The 15,635-nt window shown below is 44.9% G+C and overlaps 1 protein-coding gene across 1 annotated transcript in view; it reads right to left on the bottom strand.

Moving 5' to 3' along the window:
- Positions 1–8,037: 8,037 nt before the first annotated feature.
- LOC144944669 (phosphoinositide 3-kinase regulatory subunit 5-like) overlaps positions 8,038–15,635 on the bottom strand; it is a 58,200-nt gene continuing 50,602 nt past the window's right edge. Inside the window, exons 17-19 of the mRNA XM_078873028.1 lie at positions 11,376–11,461; positions 10,319–10,434; positions 8,038–8,273 (exon numbers count right to left, since the gene is read on the bottom strand). Of these exons, the coding sequence (XP_078729154.1) occupies positions 8,129–8,273; positions 10,319–10,434; positions 11,376–11,461 (347 nt within the window). The 3' untranslated portion in view covers positions 8,038–8,128. The remainder of the gene's footprint in view (positions 8,274–10,318; positions 10,435–11,375; positions 11,462–15,635) is intronic.

Below are 15,635 nucleotides of genomic sequence, written 5' to 3'. Positions count from 1 at the left end.
AACCGTATCGTTCGAAAGGCTTAACTTGTCAGGGATATTCCTTGCCTCTTCCCCAAGCGTGATGTTAGCTGTATTTGTTTTTGCAAAAAGGCTTCACAGGCATCATTATTGTCCGGATCAACCTGCGTTTACAGGACCGTCGCGGATCACTGGTGGTCCGTGGACCACACTTTGAGAACCAACCTTTCTGGACCCCACGGACTGCCACTGTCAATTCTCACAACATTTTCACGGACCACCGTGCACCAGCAACATATATGTCAACATGAAATCCAAAGCTACTCTAATTCGTAGTGCCTGCAAAATTTCTGCGGACCACTTGCTATGTCTTGTCATCCCCACTCTCTCACTTTACTTTGTCCAAACACGCACAAGCATGCCAAACTGTTATTTGCTCAACATCATAACATCATTCGCTTTGCAAACTCACAGATGGCAGTGAGGTAGTGATAGTCCAGCTATTCTGCCCCTCAAATATTTTTGCCTGCTCTCCAAGACAAATCGGATCCTATGGAAAAACGAATATTACATTTTTATTAAATGGGATTATTTTGTAGTACTCGCCGTGTACTCCTCGTTGGTTCTTGGGTCACGGTAAAGAATGTTGGACACATGTTTCAGGAGATCAGTACGACACAGACAACCAGAGGTGGGACAAAGTCATTGTTATGCAAGTCCAAGTCGAGTCGCAAGTCATCAAATTCATGACTCGAGTCTGACTCGAGTCCAAGTCACATGACTCGAGTCCACATCTCATAGGTGGGACAAAGTCATTGTTATGCAAGTCCAAGTCGAGTCGCAAGTCATCAAATTCATGACTCGAGTCTGACTCGAGTCCAAGTCACATGACTCGAGTCCACACCTCTGCAGACAACAGTACGCCCTTTGCACTGTGAGCACTACTTTTTGCACCGATGCTTGTATTTCATCATCCATCTCCCGTGCAGCAGAGGCTCCCGTAACGGCGGGGGGGGCATTTACACGATGATTGAACATTGTGAATTCAAACGTTGGTCGGAGTCAACTAGGCCAATCATCCCCCCCCCCTCAGATCAATAAAGTGAGTACCGCTTTGTGTGAGGTCAACAGTGGTCATCACGCGGGGAGATTCACCTCCTTGTCATCGCAATGCTAAATTTACATCGCCGGCTCAGAGCCACCTGCGGAGACGAGTGTTGCCTCTCCATTGCCTTTGAGCGGCGAGAGGCATTGCTTACACTATGTAACACAATTTTTGTTCCTGGGTAGTAAGTGTTATTTAGTAATTGCTTATGCCTAAAAAGTATAGAAAATGGCTATTACTCCCCACAAACTTTGCTTTTGTGACCTGGACAGTGATATTTGGAAATGTACCTATTTTCAATGAGAAAACGGGCGAATTTGTGTCTTTTCGTTCACATAAAGTCAGAAAAAACTACATATGAATCAAAATTAACTTGTATTTATACTAAAGTAATACAAAAAAAGCACTACTAAATATTTAGAAGTGAGTAGTTTTTCGAGATTTACGATTATACTGTAAACCACTATCACGATTCAGCCCCAAAATGTCGTCTCCCATCATGTTCTCGTTATACTGTCCTTGGTAGTGGCGTTCAAAATTAGCGGGGTCGACTACATTGGAGAGAGGAAAACAGAGTGTTTCACCATTGCATATCGCATCAAGATCCAAGGCATCACGAAGGTCAAAACCCTTGATGCCACCCGCTTCTCACCGGCACCTTTTTTCCTTGTGCCATATATCCCACAGCTGCTGCACAGGAGACATGCGACCCCCACGAGCTGACCTCTGGATTTCAGTCGTCACCACGGTTTGCCAGACTCGTAGGGACCACTCCAATGCCTGTCTCGGTAACCGGCCCCCCTCCATCCTGCACAGGCCTCCCAACGGTGAAATGGTTTTTCTTTTTTATCCAATCCTATTCACAACACTCACCTTGCCATGTTCTCTTCAGGACTTGCAGAAGAGCAACACCATTCCCACCCCTCGCGTCTTTCGGTAAAGTCACGTAGATAGGTTCAAAGAAAAATACCAAAAATCTACGACGTTTCGATCGCAACACAAGCGGTCGCAACACAAGCAGTCGTCATCCTGATGATCGTTTCTGCGTGGATTAAATAGTGGCCGTTCTATAGGATTCGGGGGGGGGGGGGTGCGTCATGGGTCAACATTTGACCGATTTTTGCGTACCTACTAAATGGATGGCCCCTCAGCTGCACGCTGGAGGTAATGGTCAGCGACAGACTGGCATTAAAGGAAGAACCAACAATAAAAGTCTGGCTGATAATTGTTCACTCGTGAATGCAAAATCGATCCGCGGCAAGGAGCCAGTTCAAATGAATATGCTTTTGTAAATAATACAGAAAAAAATCAATCCTGTCACTTCCCCACTGGCTTACACCTACCGGACGATGTTCCTTCGATTTGGCTTTCTAATTCCCTCCCATAAGGATGGCTTCTAGCATGCGGCTAACGAAGCATATTATCAAGTGCTGTAATACACCGTGCAACTGCATGCCTGTGCAGGTCACCACCATACGTCGATGGTGATTAACTGTGAGCGGCAGAGTGGACATACACTCTTAATCAACATCCAATGCCTGTTTCGGTAACGGGCATATCTTATGCATGTTGATTAACTGTGAATAATTTAACCATATATTAATACATTACCCCCCCCCACATCCTGGTCTTTGCAGCTGATAGGATAAGTGCCGACTTCACATCTGTAATAAAGTTCACGACTCTTGGACGCCGGAGTTGGAGGCACACGGGTTTTATTCACACAGCACGGTTCTGGCATACAACACTAGAGGGGGTGTCGGCCCCCTCACCCGGCTAGCTGGGGATACACGCGCTAGCTACTTCCTAGCCTGCCTCCTAGTCCTCCTCTAACGGGCTAGGGGAGGCTATCTGGCCCGACACTGGTAAGTCGGGCCCGGTACCCTGAGTCCCGGACCAGCGCTGACAAGAGCACCGGCTCTGGATCTCGGGACCACGCCGCTGGCTCGGTCCTGTTCGGCCCTGATAAGGACGGCGAACCAGGGGAGTCCAGGGCTCTAGCTAAGACGTCTTCAGTCTTCACTGGTTAGCTTTACAAGAACCCCGAGCCCTCCGATACATCCCCTTTTATACCCAACCCCCCGCTGAGGGGTGGGGTGGGGCCCCCCCGGGGTGCCTGGCGCGGACGTCGTAGAGAGCACCTCCCCGTGCACTCACGTAGCCCCGCCCACTGTGTTTGTTTGCCATAAGCTGCCATGCATAACGGGCTCTCTCTCTAACACCCCTACACATCTATCACTCTATTTCAGACCGAAACAGGAGGAGGATTTCTCCACAACTCTGGCTGTCGGCCTGATGATCCTGGTTGTAATTACCGGCGAAACGTCACAGTGCTCCAATTGTAAATGTTGTGGGTTTACTCTCCAACACACCGGTGGTGCTGAACTAGTAACTAATTTACACGTTTTGTTTACGTGACGAACTTTACGAATTGTCTGTGGTGGGTGGTGGCAGGTTTAACGAAACCTTTATATGTACGCGATCTCAACCGAAAAAAAAAACGCTAGGAGGTGAAAGAACTCCAGGGTATCCATGACACCATGACTAGTGTGCCTGAAACGCATTTCACGCACGGAAATTACTCCACCCCCAATCCCCCCCCCCCCCCCCCATGAACAAAAGCTCCAAACGCCAATCAAACAACTTGGAAGCGTTGCACATACCGCGTGACGCCTCTCTGGAGTGTTGTCAGGGGCTGTTGGCCACGATCCGCGCTCTCCCCCCGCCACGTTTCGCTCCGCGCGACCGGGAGCAGAGACAATCGTCCGGGCATCGTGCTGAGCAACAGCGCGGTACGACTCGTAAAGACAACGTCGAGCTGTAGAGGACAAGCACGTAACGCATGTGCAGTTCCATAGTAGAGGGTTTTTTTGGGGGGATAGATCGTGTAAATATAAACGCGTCGTTAAACCCGCCAATTAGTAAGCTTTGTCACAAAAACAGAACGTGCTAAGTTGTTACCAGTATAGAACACCGTTGGAGCGTTAACCCACGCCATTTACAATTCGAGTACGACGTTACGCCAGTAATTGCAACTAGCATCATCAGGCGACAGCCAGGGTTGTGGAAAAATCCTCCTGTTTCCGTGTTAAAGCCTACGTGTTAAACCGACATATGCATTCGTAAAAATAACAGACGTTCAAGGTTTCTGGGTTACTTACACCTTTATTTAAATTAATGAACATTTTAAACACGAGTAATTTATATATACACACGCACAAGTACTATACATATGAACGTTATAACAAGGTGAGATCCCATTGGAAGGAACATTTCTTGCAAGGGAGACCTGGGATATAACCAAAGTACAGTAACATATATCTCAGTGCAGATCTTATCAAAAAAACATTAACGGTACAAAATGTAAAAAATATATATTACGACGAAGTAATGTATCTATGTATGTTGAACTTCTTTCGCACCGTACACAGCCAACAATAAACATAAAATACTTGTGCAAAGTTTAAATACGAAACCAAAATGAACAAGACCTAAATAAAGTTTTAAAAATTAAATACAAATTGTCAGCACGTGTTTTCATTGACCATTTCTCATACATATATATTACATCACTCATTTAAACAATATCGTTATTTCAGGCTTGTGTATGCGATTTTATTAACAACAAAACATACACGTGTAAAAGTTAAGCAAAACCGATCTGCGTTTGAGAACATTACAGTATACGTGGTATTGTCTAATTCTTAAACACATCAGTATATTGAGAATTGTGCCGTTAATTACCAGCAATGGGGGGCCTCTGTATTGACCGCACTAAATACGAATTCCCCAAGACTCTACTTCAAAGTGGCATATTGCTACAGACGTCAAAGTGCGCTCGCCCACGTGGTTCATTGCCACGTATACAGCATCCCAAGGGTGATATTTGCAGTATCCGATCTGAATTTTAGCTTGTGCGGCAGGGAGTTAATTGGCAGGATTGTCCGACATTTCGCTCCCAATGCGCTTGAACACTGGTGGGAGCTACCTTGCATAAACTGAATTCGCCCCGAGCACAATACAGTGAAACGCCGGACAGCGCGCCGAACAACTGCGTGGTACAAGCCGAAAAGGCGTTGGCCAGCCATACACAAACACAACCGTGAACACCTACACAGTGGTAATATATTCCTCATGTGCTAGAGTCACTGCTCTCTGAATTTACCCCCCTCTGCAAATGTGACTGACAGAATAACAGTCTCTTGAAGTGAGAAAAGTCAATCGTAGATGTCTCCACATTCTCACAGGCAAATTTCTGTGTCAAAAAATCATGTCGGACATTTAATTAACTCAGGAAAGTTTGACAGTCTGACTTTTCCGGAGGGCCCTGCGAAATGTCCGCAGTAGTGGGACGATGATTATTGACGTGTACACATTCCCAAGTGAGTAATTTTGCGGGGACTTTACTTTTTACTTGGCGAATTTGAACCGTGACGCCGACACACGATGGCCTTACTCTTGAAGCAGATGGCACGTGATATTTTTTTAAAGTCGTAAATACACAACGCAGTCAATAATTAGGGTGGCCGCCGAAATCAAACCGTGGAATACCTCTGCAACGAGAGACGAGCGCGGTACTGCCGTGCCGCGTCCCCCCTCCCATGACTCTCTCTGCGTTCAAGAGGAGAGAATGAGGCTGCCACCCACTCGTCAGGCTCAGTAAAACGCCAGGCTAGGTGCGAAAACTGCGGGGTATAGGTGACTACGGTGATGAAATGATTTAACCGTCAATTTGGCCTCCAGCGCAAGCCTCTCGATGGCGGCGAATCTGGTTTGCTGATGAGAATTTATTCTACAGCCAGTGCAACTGAAAGTTGCATTTAAGTAGGGTGATACCAATCGCGAGTGAAGCATTGGGGATTTGACCCATGCTGTTATAGTCAAATCTATACACTGTAATACTGTATACTGCAGTATGCAATGCCTTACTAGACTGCATGTTTGCAAAGTGTGCGTATGCATATTCAATTAAGATGAGGATAAAAGGATAAGCTATACGTAACTGCACACGTGAGTGAACGATGGCAAAATAACATGAGGACCCTTCGATTTAGCAGTGGCTACTGAAGAAATGGCTGAGGATGTGCAATTATACAATACGATTTGGATTTATAAAGTGTCTGCGTGCAAAAACTGTCTGTATCTCATGATGCGGTAGTGGCTATCCATATGGTCTGTAACCCAGCACTTGTGGAGGCATTGAGGGAGGGTTGGTGGATCGCACAAATGTTGTGATACTATCTTCCCGTGGGCATCAAAGAGGTGCCATACCCTGGCTCACCAGGAGAAGGCAGTACAGCAAGTGGACGAATCACCATCTGTCTGCATCTGTGCGGGGATAGAGCGTTGCCCCCTCGCATGCATGGGTTTCTCCAGGTGCTTCAATTTCCTCCGACGTGTATCATAAACACTCAATCATTGGCTGAAAACAACTTAAAATACAACTCAGTGTGACTTTCCTGGACCATTAAGTAAATGATCAAAAATGAGAATTAAAGTATATTTAAATGGAACGGCATGTGAATAAAATATTAAGGAACATTTTCTTTGAGTATTTTTCTTCTTTCTTACAGTGCAGAGAGAAAGGAGAGGAATTGACATTCACTTTCAGAGACCTTACTGAAGCAACCTCTCTGCAGAACGACGTTGGTTCCCATTTAAGTAAACCGTAACCTCATGATTGAGTTGCATGCACTATACATGTCACTTCACTGCAAACATTTCTCAATCGTGTAACAGTGCTCCGATAGGATTTAAGGGCAAATAAAAGTTCAAGTTATTTTCTCTGTACGGGAGTATGGCTATTCGAATGTAAGCCTTGGACATCTGATGGAAATGCCCCATTCACAACTAAATTGGTTGTAATTTTATAAACAGACTTGCACATCAAGACGCTATTGCGCATTGTGTCCCCGAATAAAACAATCTCCGTGCTTTTGCTCTCTTCAGTAGCGGAAACGTTCTCGCCTCGGACTTTGTTCAACGCGCCCCGTTTTGAACGACGCCGTCACACATCGGACACGGCCACTTGTTGGCGACAGAGGCATTGGTGGCCAATTCATTGTGAGCCAACAAAATACAGGGTGCTTCAAGATGTTTTAAACACTTACATGGGACTATCGTTATGGATGTTAATAGCTTCAAAAAGAAAAAAACAAAGAGTCTCCACTTGTTCGCCATAATTGTCAACGCACGCCTGGAATCTTCTCCAGCTGGTCTCCAGAGCCCGGAGGTACATTTCTTGTGGTATTGTTGCAAATTCTCAGGAGTGTTAACATTTTTTTGAAGCGCCCTGTACATCGCCAGTCAGCTCTCTGTAACCGCTTGTGCCAACTAAGCGAGCAAGTGGGAAAACCTGATGTAATTTAATTTAAGTGCCCCTTTTTTATAAATCAGGTGAGGACCCATTGAGAGTCTACATTATGTTTGTAATCACTGATATTAATAAGCTTGTGTGCTACCCATCTTTATACAATTCAGTTTTTAGAGGTATATTTAATTGGTATTGCAATTAAAGGCCGAGGCTGGCATATTCTGGAATTTAATTCCTACTTTGTCTACATACAACATAATACTGCATGTTTTTTTTGCATTTTACCATATCAACTGCGATGCATCGATATCATCAAGATCCCAGAAGCTAAGCTGCTTTGAGCCACAATCAAGCTCAGACGGCCGACCACCGTTTGTAACAGTCACTGTAGGCTGCGGGGGCTATGTTGTGGGTAGCATATGCCGGTGCAAAAAAAAAATGTTGTTGTACCGTACTTTCTACGCTCCCTGCCTTTGGCCACGAGCATGGCGAAGTATGGTAAGAAGAAAAAAAAATCCCCATGGGCCACTCGGAGTGGAGAGCCTCTCGTCCAGCAGCTGATGAACACAGGGATGTGCAGGCACACGCGGCCCTTCACACGTTCACGCGCGTGACGTGTTAACCAAGCAAAAAAATGTGCGCGTAACAACCAAATGACACTCTTCATCCTCTGTTGTAATGTCTCTGATCAAAACGGCGCCGCCGTGGCACGTCCTGTCCCTGCTGGCCTGAACACCCGAGGCTGAGCAGGGCTACAGAGCAGGGCTGCAGAAGAGAGATATTGGCAGACAAAAGGGCTCGCAATTGGGTGGCTGAGTCGGTCGTGCCAGATGGGAGACACCGGCCAGGGCACCGTGGGCCGGAGCATTCACTTGGCAGCAGGGTCTGACTTCGCACCTGCAAGCGCAGGTGGCAAGGCACGGGGAAACAAGTGAGACACGGGGACAACGAACAGCGATGGAGCGCAAATTCAAAGTCCAAAACGCTTACGCGATGCTCGATGGCGTTGGAAGAAGGTTCTTGGCGAGACGGACGTGAAATATTAAGAGGGGCGTTTTCTCTCCACACGAGTCACGTTTGGCATTCCATAAGAAGGGCTGGATTGACTCTCCACTGAATGGTCAAAGATGACTTATGTTCTCGAAATTATTAACCGGCACATAAAGCGGCAACAATAATTTAAGTTTGAATGTTCTAATATGCTGGCTGGATGATAAAAAAAATATTTTTACTTCAAGACCAGTGAAGTAATATGAAGTAAAGAATTCCATGAAACATTTAATATTATAAATCCATGTGAAAAAACAAACAAACGTAAAATTCAACAATGGAACATTTCTGACAAAAATTTAACTCAGCAGCTAATGTGAAAAAAGGAGAAAACCCCTATCATTAGCCAATATGAAGCCCACTTTAACACCAATTAAAAGACCTGCGTCTCGTCCAAGACAAACCTATATTTATAGGTAAGATAAATGGACATTTGTAAAAAACTTTTTTTTAACATCTGTTTATAATTTGTAGGCAAAAGGTTTAAGGTTGTGACACCATTGGAGATTAAATTTGGCCAGGTGGCTCAGTGACCGAATCCTGCGTTGGGAGCGCTGAGCTGGAACTGCTAAGATCCAGGAGTTCAGAAGCAACCCCCCTCACCTCCCCGCCCCCAGCGATTAAACTGGGTTCTCAAGTGTAGCGAGTTTATGGTCTCAGCTTGGTCAGCAAAGGTTTCACGCAAAAAAAAAGTAAAAAAAAAAAATATAACACGTTTAGGTTTTCACGGTTGTGCCACTACATGTGTTTTCGGGTTGTGCCGTATGTACTTCCGCACGCTGTCCGACGTTTTGCTCCACGTGCTGGGAGGTCCAGGAGAAGCTAAATGCCAATGTCGAGGTCTGTGCTAGCCAGGACGAGAGGGCTTCAGGAGAGATTTCGTGCAGTTTTTCTGTTCCTCCTCCGTTGAAGGGTTGCAGACTAGGGTGGTTCGCTATGTGGTCCGTAGCTTGGGTTGAGTGGCCACAATCGCACTGCTGTGGCTATGTCTTTAATTTTACATTTATCAAGGAGAGGTGAGCATCGGCCTGCCGATGCTCTGATGCAGTTGATGGTTACACAGTGTCTTCGAGAAATGTCAAAGGCAGGAGGTGCGATCAGTCATCAATCAATTAATATTTTTTTATTTCTTGTGCCAATATCGCCCTCAATAGAGTAGGCATCAGTGCACCATTACAGCAGAACCGGGAGCGGTACAGGGGACATGGAGTAACAAGAATGGAAGAGAAATCTGTCATGACCTCAGCGGCCAACATTAACTGAACAAAGTAAACTGCAACCGTGTGCAACGAATAGCATAATAAAAATGAGTACTAAATAAAAAAGATAACACGTAAAGAATTGGCTTTGCATCTCACGTTTGCATCTCAAACACGTTTGAAGGGCACCCCCCACCTCACCCCCACTTGGCAGCTATCAATATGCGGCACGGGGCTCTGACTCAGCAACCCAACCTGACAAACGAGCAGCATAAGCCTGCCAGTAGAGGGGCGATGATCGCCGACACATATGTATGTTGAACTTCTTTCGCACCATACACAACCAACAGTGATAATCGGAGGTGCGGGGATGGACATAAACCAAACAAAAAGAGCAGTTCTAAAGAAATTAGTGTTCAATCTAAATGTAAAATGCATAGCTCCAGTGGCTTCCTAATATCGGAAGGCAGAGCGTTCCAGACGGCCGCAGAATCGCATGTAAAAGCGCACGATACGGTGACCGTCTTTGTTCGACGGCTAGCCAAAAGCCGCTGCTGCAAGGATGACCGGTTGTTCGTGTGATGGTTTATGCTCCTTGATGAGCTCAGCAATGTATTGTGGTTAATTTGTGGTGAGTGCTTTGCGTGTATAATGAGTGCGACCTTATAATGATGATGGTGAACTTCCCCTTACCTTGTGATGTTGCGGAACACCTTTTTGTCATCACGGTCAATGCACAAGGAGAAGTTGGAGCCCCCTGCTGCCGTCAACTGAACCTTGTCCACCCTGACTTCCAAAGCATTCAGTTGCTGCAGAGACAAAGGCCCACATGCATCGGCGCAGTTGCACAGTCGTAGGCTCTCAACGGCACCGTATCCTTTGGATTATGACATGGCTCCAGAAAGTAAGACGCAGCCAAAAACGTACTCCCGGTGTCAACAATGTTATGCAAGTCTGCCCACAAATACAGTTCCCGGGTGAGAAGATTTCCTACCTCCCCCACCCCCTCCTCCTAGCCCTACCTAAAATGTTACTTTAAAATACAGGGGGGTAAAAAAATGTGCGCATAATTTGGAGAATATACGGTAGTTGTTATTGTTAGTCTGTGTTAATAATGAACGTTTATTTTGTGAGCGTGACATAAAATCAGCACATGTGATGCATACATATATCTGCTGCCTACGAGTGAATCATGTCAAGTGAGATTTTTTTTTACCTAACCACCATCAATTGTGTGACAGAATAAATTAAAAATATAATAAAAAGTTATTTTGGATGACTAATACATGGCCCTTTTGTCAGGCCACCGCTGGATGAAAGTCATTGTACATCCGTCCACCTTTGCCTACAGGAGGCAAAGGTGAAGTTCTTTAGCCAATTTCCCATGGTGCACACATGCATTCAAGGCTCGTAGAGAAAAGACAAACTTCTGCCCCATTTATACATTTCACCTTAACAATGCAGACACTGGATAACTGCGTAGGCTTTGGCGGCTCTGCTCTATTGCGCTCCGACATGGTTTCCGTTTGTGCCACACGCCACTCGGCACGGTGTTCCGACGTGTCGCCACACACACGGTCGTCTCGTGGAGACCCTGCTTCCTGCGAGCGTCTTTTCACTTCGGCTCGCAGCACGTGGAGCGAAACGTCGGACATCGTGCCGAGCGACACGCGGTGGGACCCGAAAGCACGTCTAAAGAGAGCTACGAATACTCGGTATTGCCATGGCTTCCGCGACGTTTTTGTTGTACCTGGTTGTAAGCAGATTTTCCCTTGGATCCTTGCGACCTCCGCACGACTTCCAGCAAAGTGAGGTTGAGTGTGCCCATGCCAGCGTCTGCAAATGCGAACACAAGTGTCACGTTAACCAACGTCAACAGTTGAGTCATTTATATCAAACCCTTTGTCATTCGTTTCGTCAGCGATGTCTCAAACTGTTTCATCGGCATCCATGCACAGAGTCCTGCACCGCACCTCTTATCATGGTAAAGGAGCAGCTCTATAACTGCTTGCTCACGCCACTGCTGCTGCTGAACGGGCCTCTACTGGAGGGATGGCATTTGGCCTACTCTTCCACGCTGGCCAGACATCTTGGAAGGGGTGACCGTGCGCACACTTCACACCACCACGCGTGGGTCTGCCGATCGAATATCTGCGGTGCAACCTTTTGTACTGCTGAGTGGACGGGCTATGGGGATTGACATCCAGGTTCAGTTGAACGTTTTTCTCGTGTACGCCCCAGGCTCTGGAACTTTCTCCCACGAGTTACCAGGACCTCCGATCCTGTGGGCATTTGTAATGCCCCGTCTTAAAGCGTATCTTCACAATTCCATTCATTCAACTTTTAGTGAATTCAGCAAATCGTTTTCTTAGCATTTTCTTTTACAATTCTGTCCTGTCTCAGTTGTTAATTTCACGAGTTATTTTGATGCTGAGTGTCTGCTGCTGTGTCCTGTTGAAGGAGGAAGTTGTATATTGGTGAGAAACTCACCTTGTACAGCATCTGGTTGGCACAAATATGGATTTATTTACTAGATTAATTATGTACAGAATCAAGGTTTAGAGATGGAATATTTGCGTTGGCCTGTGGGTCACCAGCCCAACACAAATTGCCACGTTACGCAAGAGGTCACGATGCAAACCCATGACCTCAGCGATATCAACTCTACACTGACGATTTGATAAAACGCTAATGCAATGGAATGCAATATGGATTTACATTGCGTCTAAATGCAATTGCTCCTGAAAGATGCTTTCTAGGAACATTGGGCATATTTATTCTTCAGGGAGAGGGCACGCAGTCATATGCAAAGGAAAAAAATTAGTTGTTGTGCCTGGGACTTGAACAGGGGCAGGAAATCCACAGCACAGATGGCAGGGGTGAAAGGAAGTATAACAAAGCTAACTCTCCCCAAAATATTCTCAGCTAATGTAGAAGTGCTCTTTGGTTATTTCGGTAAAGTCACGTATAATAAATAAATAAATAGAATCATAGCATGCGACGTTTCGATTGCAACACAAGCAATCATCATCAGGTACAAATGAAAGAGAAAACAGACAAATAAGCAGTGTCTCCGTGTCTGTGTTTGGTCTCTCTCTCAAATTTAGAAATCTTTGGAAGAACGTAATCAACCAGGTAGGGTGTTGACTGTTATGTTGGCCGACTCTCTGTGTCGTATTGCATTATATTTCTAAGTTTACTAGGTTTGTTTTCTCTTTCATTTGTAGCTGATGATAATTGCTTGTGTTGCAATAGAAACGTCGCATGCTATTATTTTATTTATTTTTTATTTCTACGTGACTTTACCGAAATAACCAAAGAGTAATTCCTGCAGTCACGAAAGCTCAAAATCAAGTTTTAATGTAGAAGTGTTTGGCCACGAGCTTAGAGTGCAGTATATAGAGAGGAACTTCACATTGATGTTTCGCTGTAGTGATATGTTATCTCTCTCGCCTGGTACGCAAGAGGCCGTGAGTTCAATCCTGAACCTGACGATGCCTAATTCTAGATTTGAAGCTTTCGTGACTGCAAGGATTCATACTCTTTGGTTTTTTCGGTAAAGTCACGTAGGTTAAAAGAAAACAAATAAATTAAATCACGACGTTTCGGAGGCAACACAAGCTTCCGTCTTCAGGTGAAGTAAAGAGAAGTCCCAAGAGACACGACCTTATATACTAGTTAAGGGGGGAGGAGCCAGGATAGGCCCGGGAGAGGAGTTGTTGTGAGATGGCCAGTACGGCTGCTGGAACTGAGCCTTTGTAATGTCTTTTGTATACTTGGAGTTTGAGTGTTCTCTCCCCGTGATGATCACTTTGATTATTATCCAGCTCCTCCGCGTTTGCCCTCCACATTTAGAAACGTGCGTTTCGGATTATTTGGCTGCTCTACTTTGCCAAGCAGAATGATAAACTATCATGTGTGGCCATGTCGCCTCTGAAAAAGTGTTAACATGTCAAGTGGGCTTTTCCTGGTCAATACAACATTATTATCGTCGAATTATGACAGTGGCCAAAATGTATGTCTGTGGACATGCGTTTAAGTACTTTTCAGCTGCTTTGTTGCATTGCACATTAACTTCTTACTTGTCAGATTTGAAGAACCCCCCCCCGTCCCCCCCATGTAATCCATACAATGCGAGGTTATAATTACACTTATTCACACACAGAGCAAGGAATGATCGAGCTTAGCCACACGCTCAATCGTAATTCCAAAATGGGTTTTCGTCCATAAAAGTGCTCCAGGATATCGAACGGGAGGACAACTGTGATATGATGAACTTATTTGGCACCGTAAGTAGCCGACCGTATAGCAGTACGATGAAATTAATGCTGTAAATCATTGTGGCGTTAATGATTTCATGCAAATAATATAATAATTCGAAGCTCTTTGTCAATCCACTGTTGGATGAAGGCCTCCCCATGATGTATCACCCATGGGGGTTGTTTTGACCAGTCTTCACCATGCTGGTCAAGTGGAGGTTGAATTTGGTGAGTGGGGTGGCCAGGGGCCGGTTCAAACATCACTCACCATTGATGTTAGCCACGACCAGAATGCAAATGCAGGTGGCTAGATTTACAAGCGGAGTACGATAAATCAGATAAATTGTTTGGCGATATTGCGTTATTAAGTTCTATAAATAACATCACTGCACCTTCACTCCCCCCCCCAATTTTTTTAAAATCTTACACAACCTGAATGAACGTGGTTCTCAGACGATGTATTATTATTTTTTTTAATCTATCGTTGGCATTTTTCATTGAGATTCAAACAAAATGCCCATTTACACACAAAGGCCCTCTTCAGAATCATCCCCACAGGAGCCAATCATGGTGGTTATATATATATGACGCAACGCTATTTCCATAACGTTTGACATTTTAAAGTTGTATAGCATTTGGATAAAAAATGTTTATAAGCGTGCCAACCTATTTCATGGCGAAGGGTGAGAAGTGACATTCAAGAAATGTTAAAAGCCAAGGGAGACGATGACATTATATTTATTGTTGTTGGCGCAATTACACAGAAAAACTTTTGTTAAATCTGCATTTTGCCGACCATGCCAGATACACTGGTTCCTCCTGCGAAAGCGTTGAGGCTCAGTCAGACTTATAGTGTTATTACAATAAGTAGGATTTCATTCATTCTAGATTTGAAGTTTTCGTGACTGGGATCCATATTCTTTGGTTCTTTCGGTAAAGTCACGTAGGTGAAAAAAAAAATCACGACGTTTCGATTGCAACACAAGCAATCATCATTAGGTGTGACAACCCCAGCAAGAAAATTTTTCAACCACAGCAATTTTTTTTTTACAAATTTTCTTGCTGTGGTTGTCACACCTGATTATCATTGCTTGTGTTGCAATCGAAACGTCGTGATTTAATTTATTTATTATATATATTTTTATTTTATTAATTTTTTTCACTGACGTGACTTTACCGAAAGAACCAAAGAATAGGATTTAATTCAAAATTAATTCTGTGAAAGCGTCAACTGAGGCTCCAGAGTTGTGACGAAGAATGTAAACGTGAACACGCATTCACGACCGTAGCTCACGATAAACACTGGACTTCTGCGAAAAATTGCTTGACAGCTCATCGGACTCCTCCAGTGTAAATAAATATTCTGATTCTTTTGCGATTCTGATTGTTTTGCGGGACGGCAGTTGAAACAACGGTGCAAATTTCTCAAATCCCACCCGGGCCTCTGTCCAACCAGCGGTGTATTAATGGGTCACCGCGGTTATTCAATCGGCAGGCCAAGACGTCTGGCCAGAATAGAAAAGTAGGCCAAACGCCCCCCCCCCCCCCGCTCTAGACGGGCTCTATAGATCTTGCTCTAAGTGGAGGCACTTCCACCAGCAGTGGCATGAAACGTAAATTGAATATTTGAACCATTCTTTTTAACATTTTACAATGCATTTGCTTACCCCCTTCGTCAAAAATCTTCTGGGATAATGGCCAATTCCTTTTAGTATGTTTCCCAAGTGAATTCTGCAGCTCCTCGCAAATAG

This window comes from Lampetra fluviatilis, chromosome 35 (assembly GCF_964198595.1).
Source record: "Lampetra fluviatilis chromosome 35, kcLamFluv1.1, whole genome shotgun sequence".
NCBI classification, from domain to species: domain Eukaryota; kingdom Metazoa; phylum Chordata; class Hyperoartia; order Petromyzontiformes; family Petromyzontidae; genus Lampetra; species Lampetra fluviatilis.
Note: the sequence above shows the minus strand (reverse complement) of the source record. Positions and strands in the feature narration are given on the sequence as shown.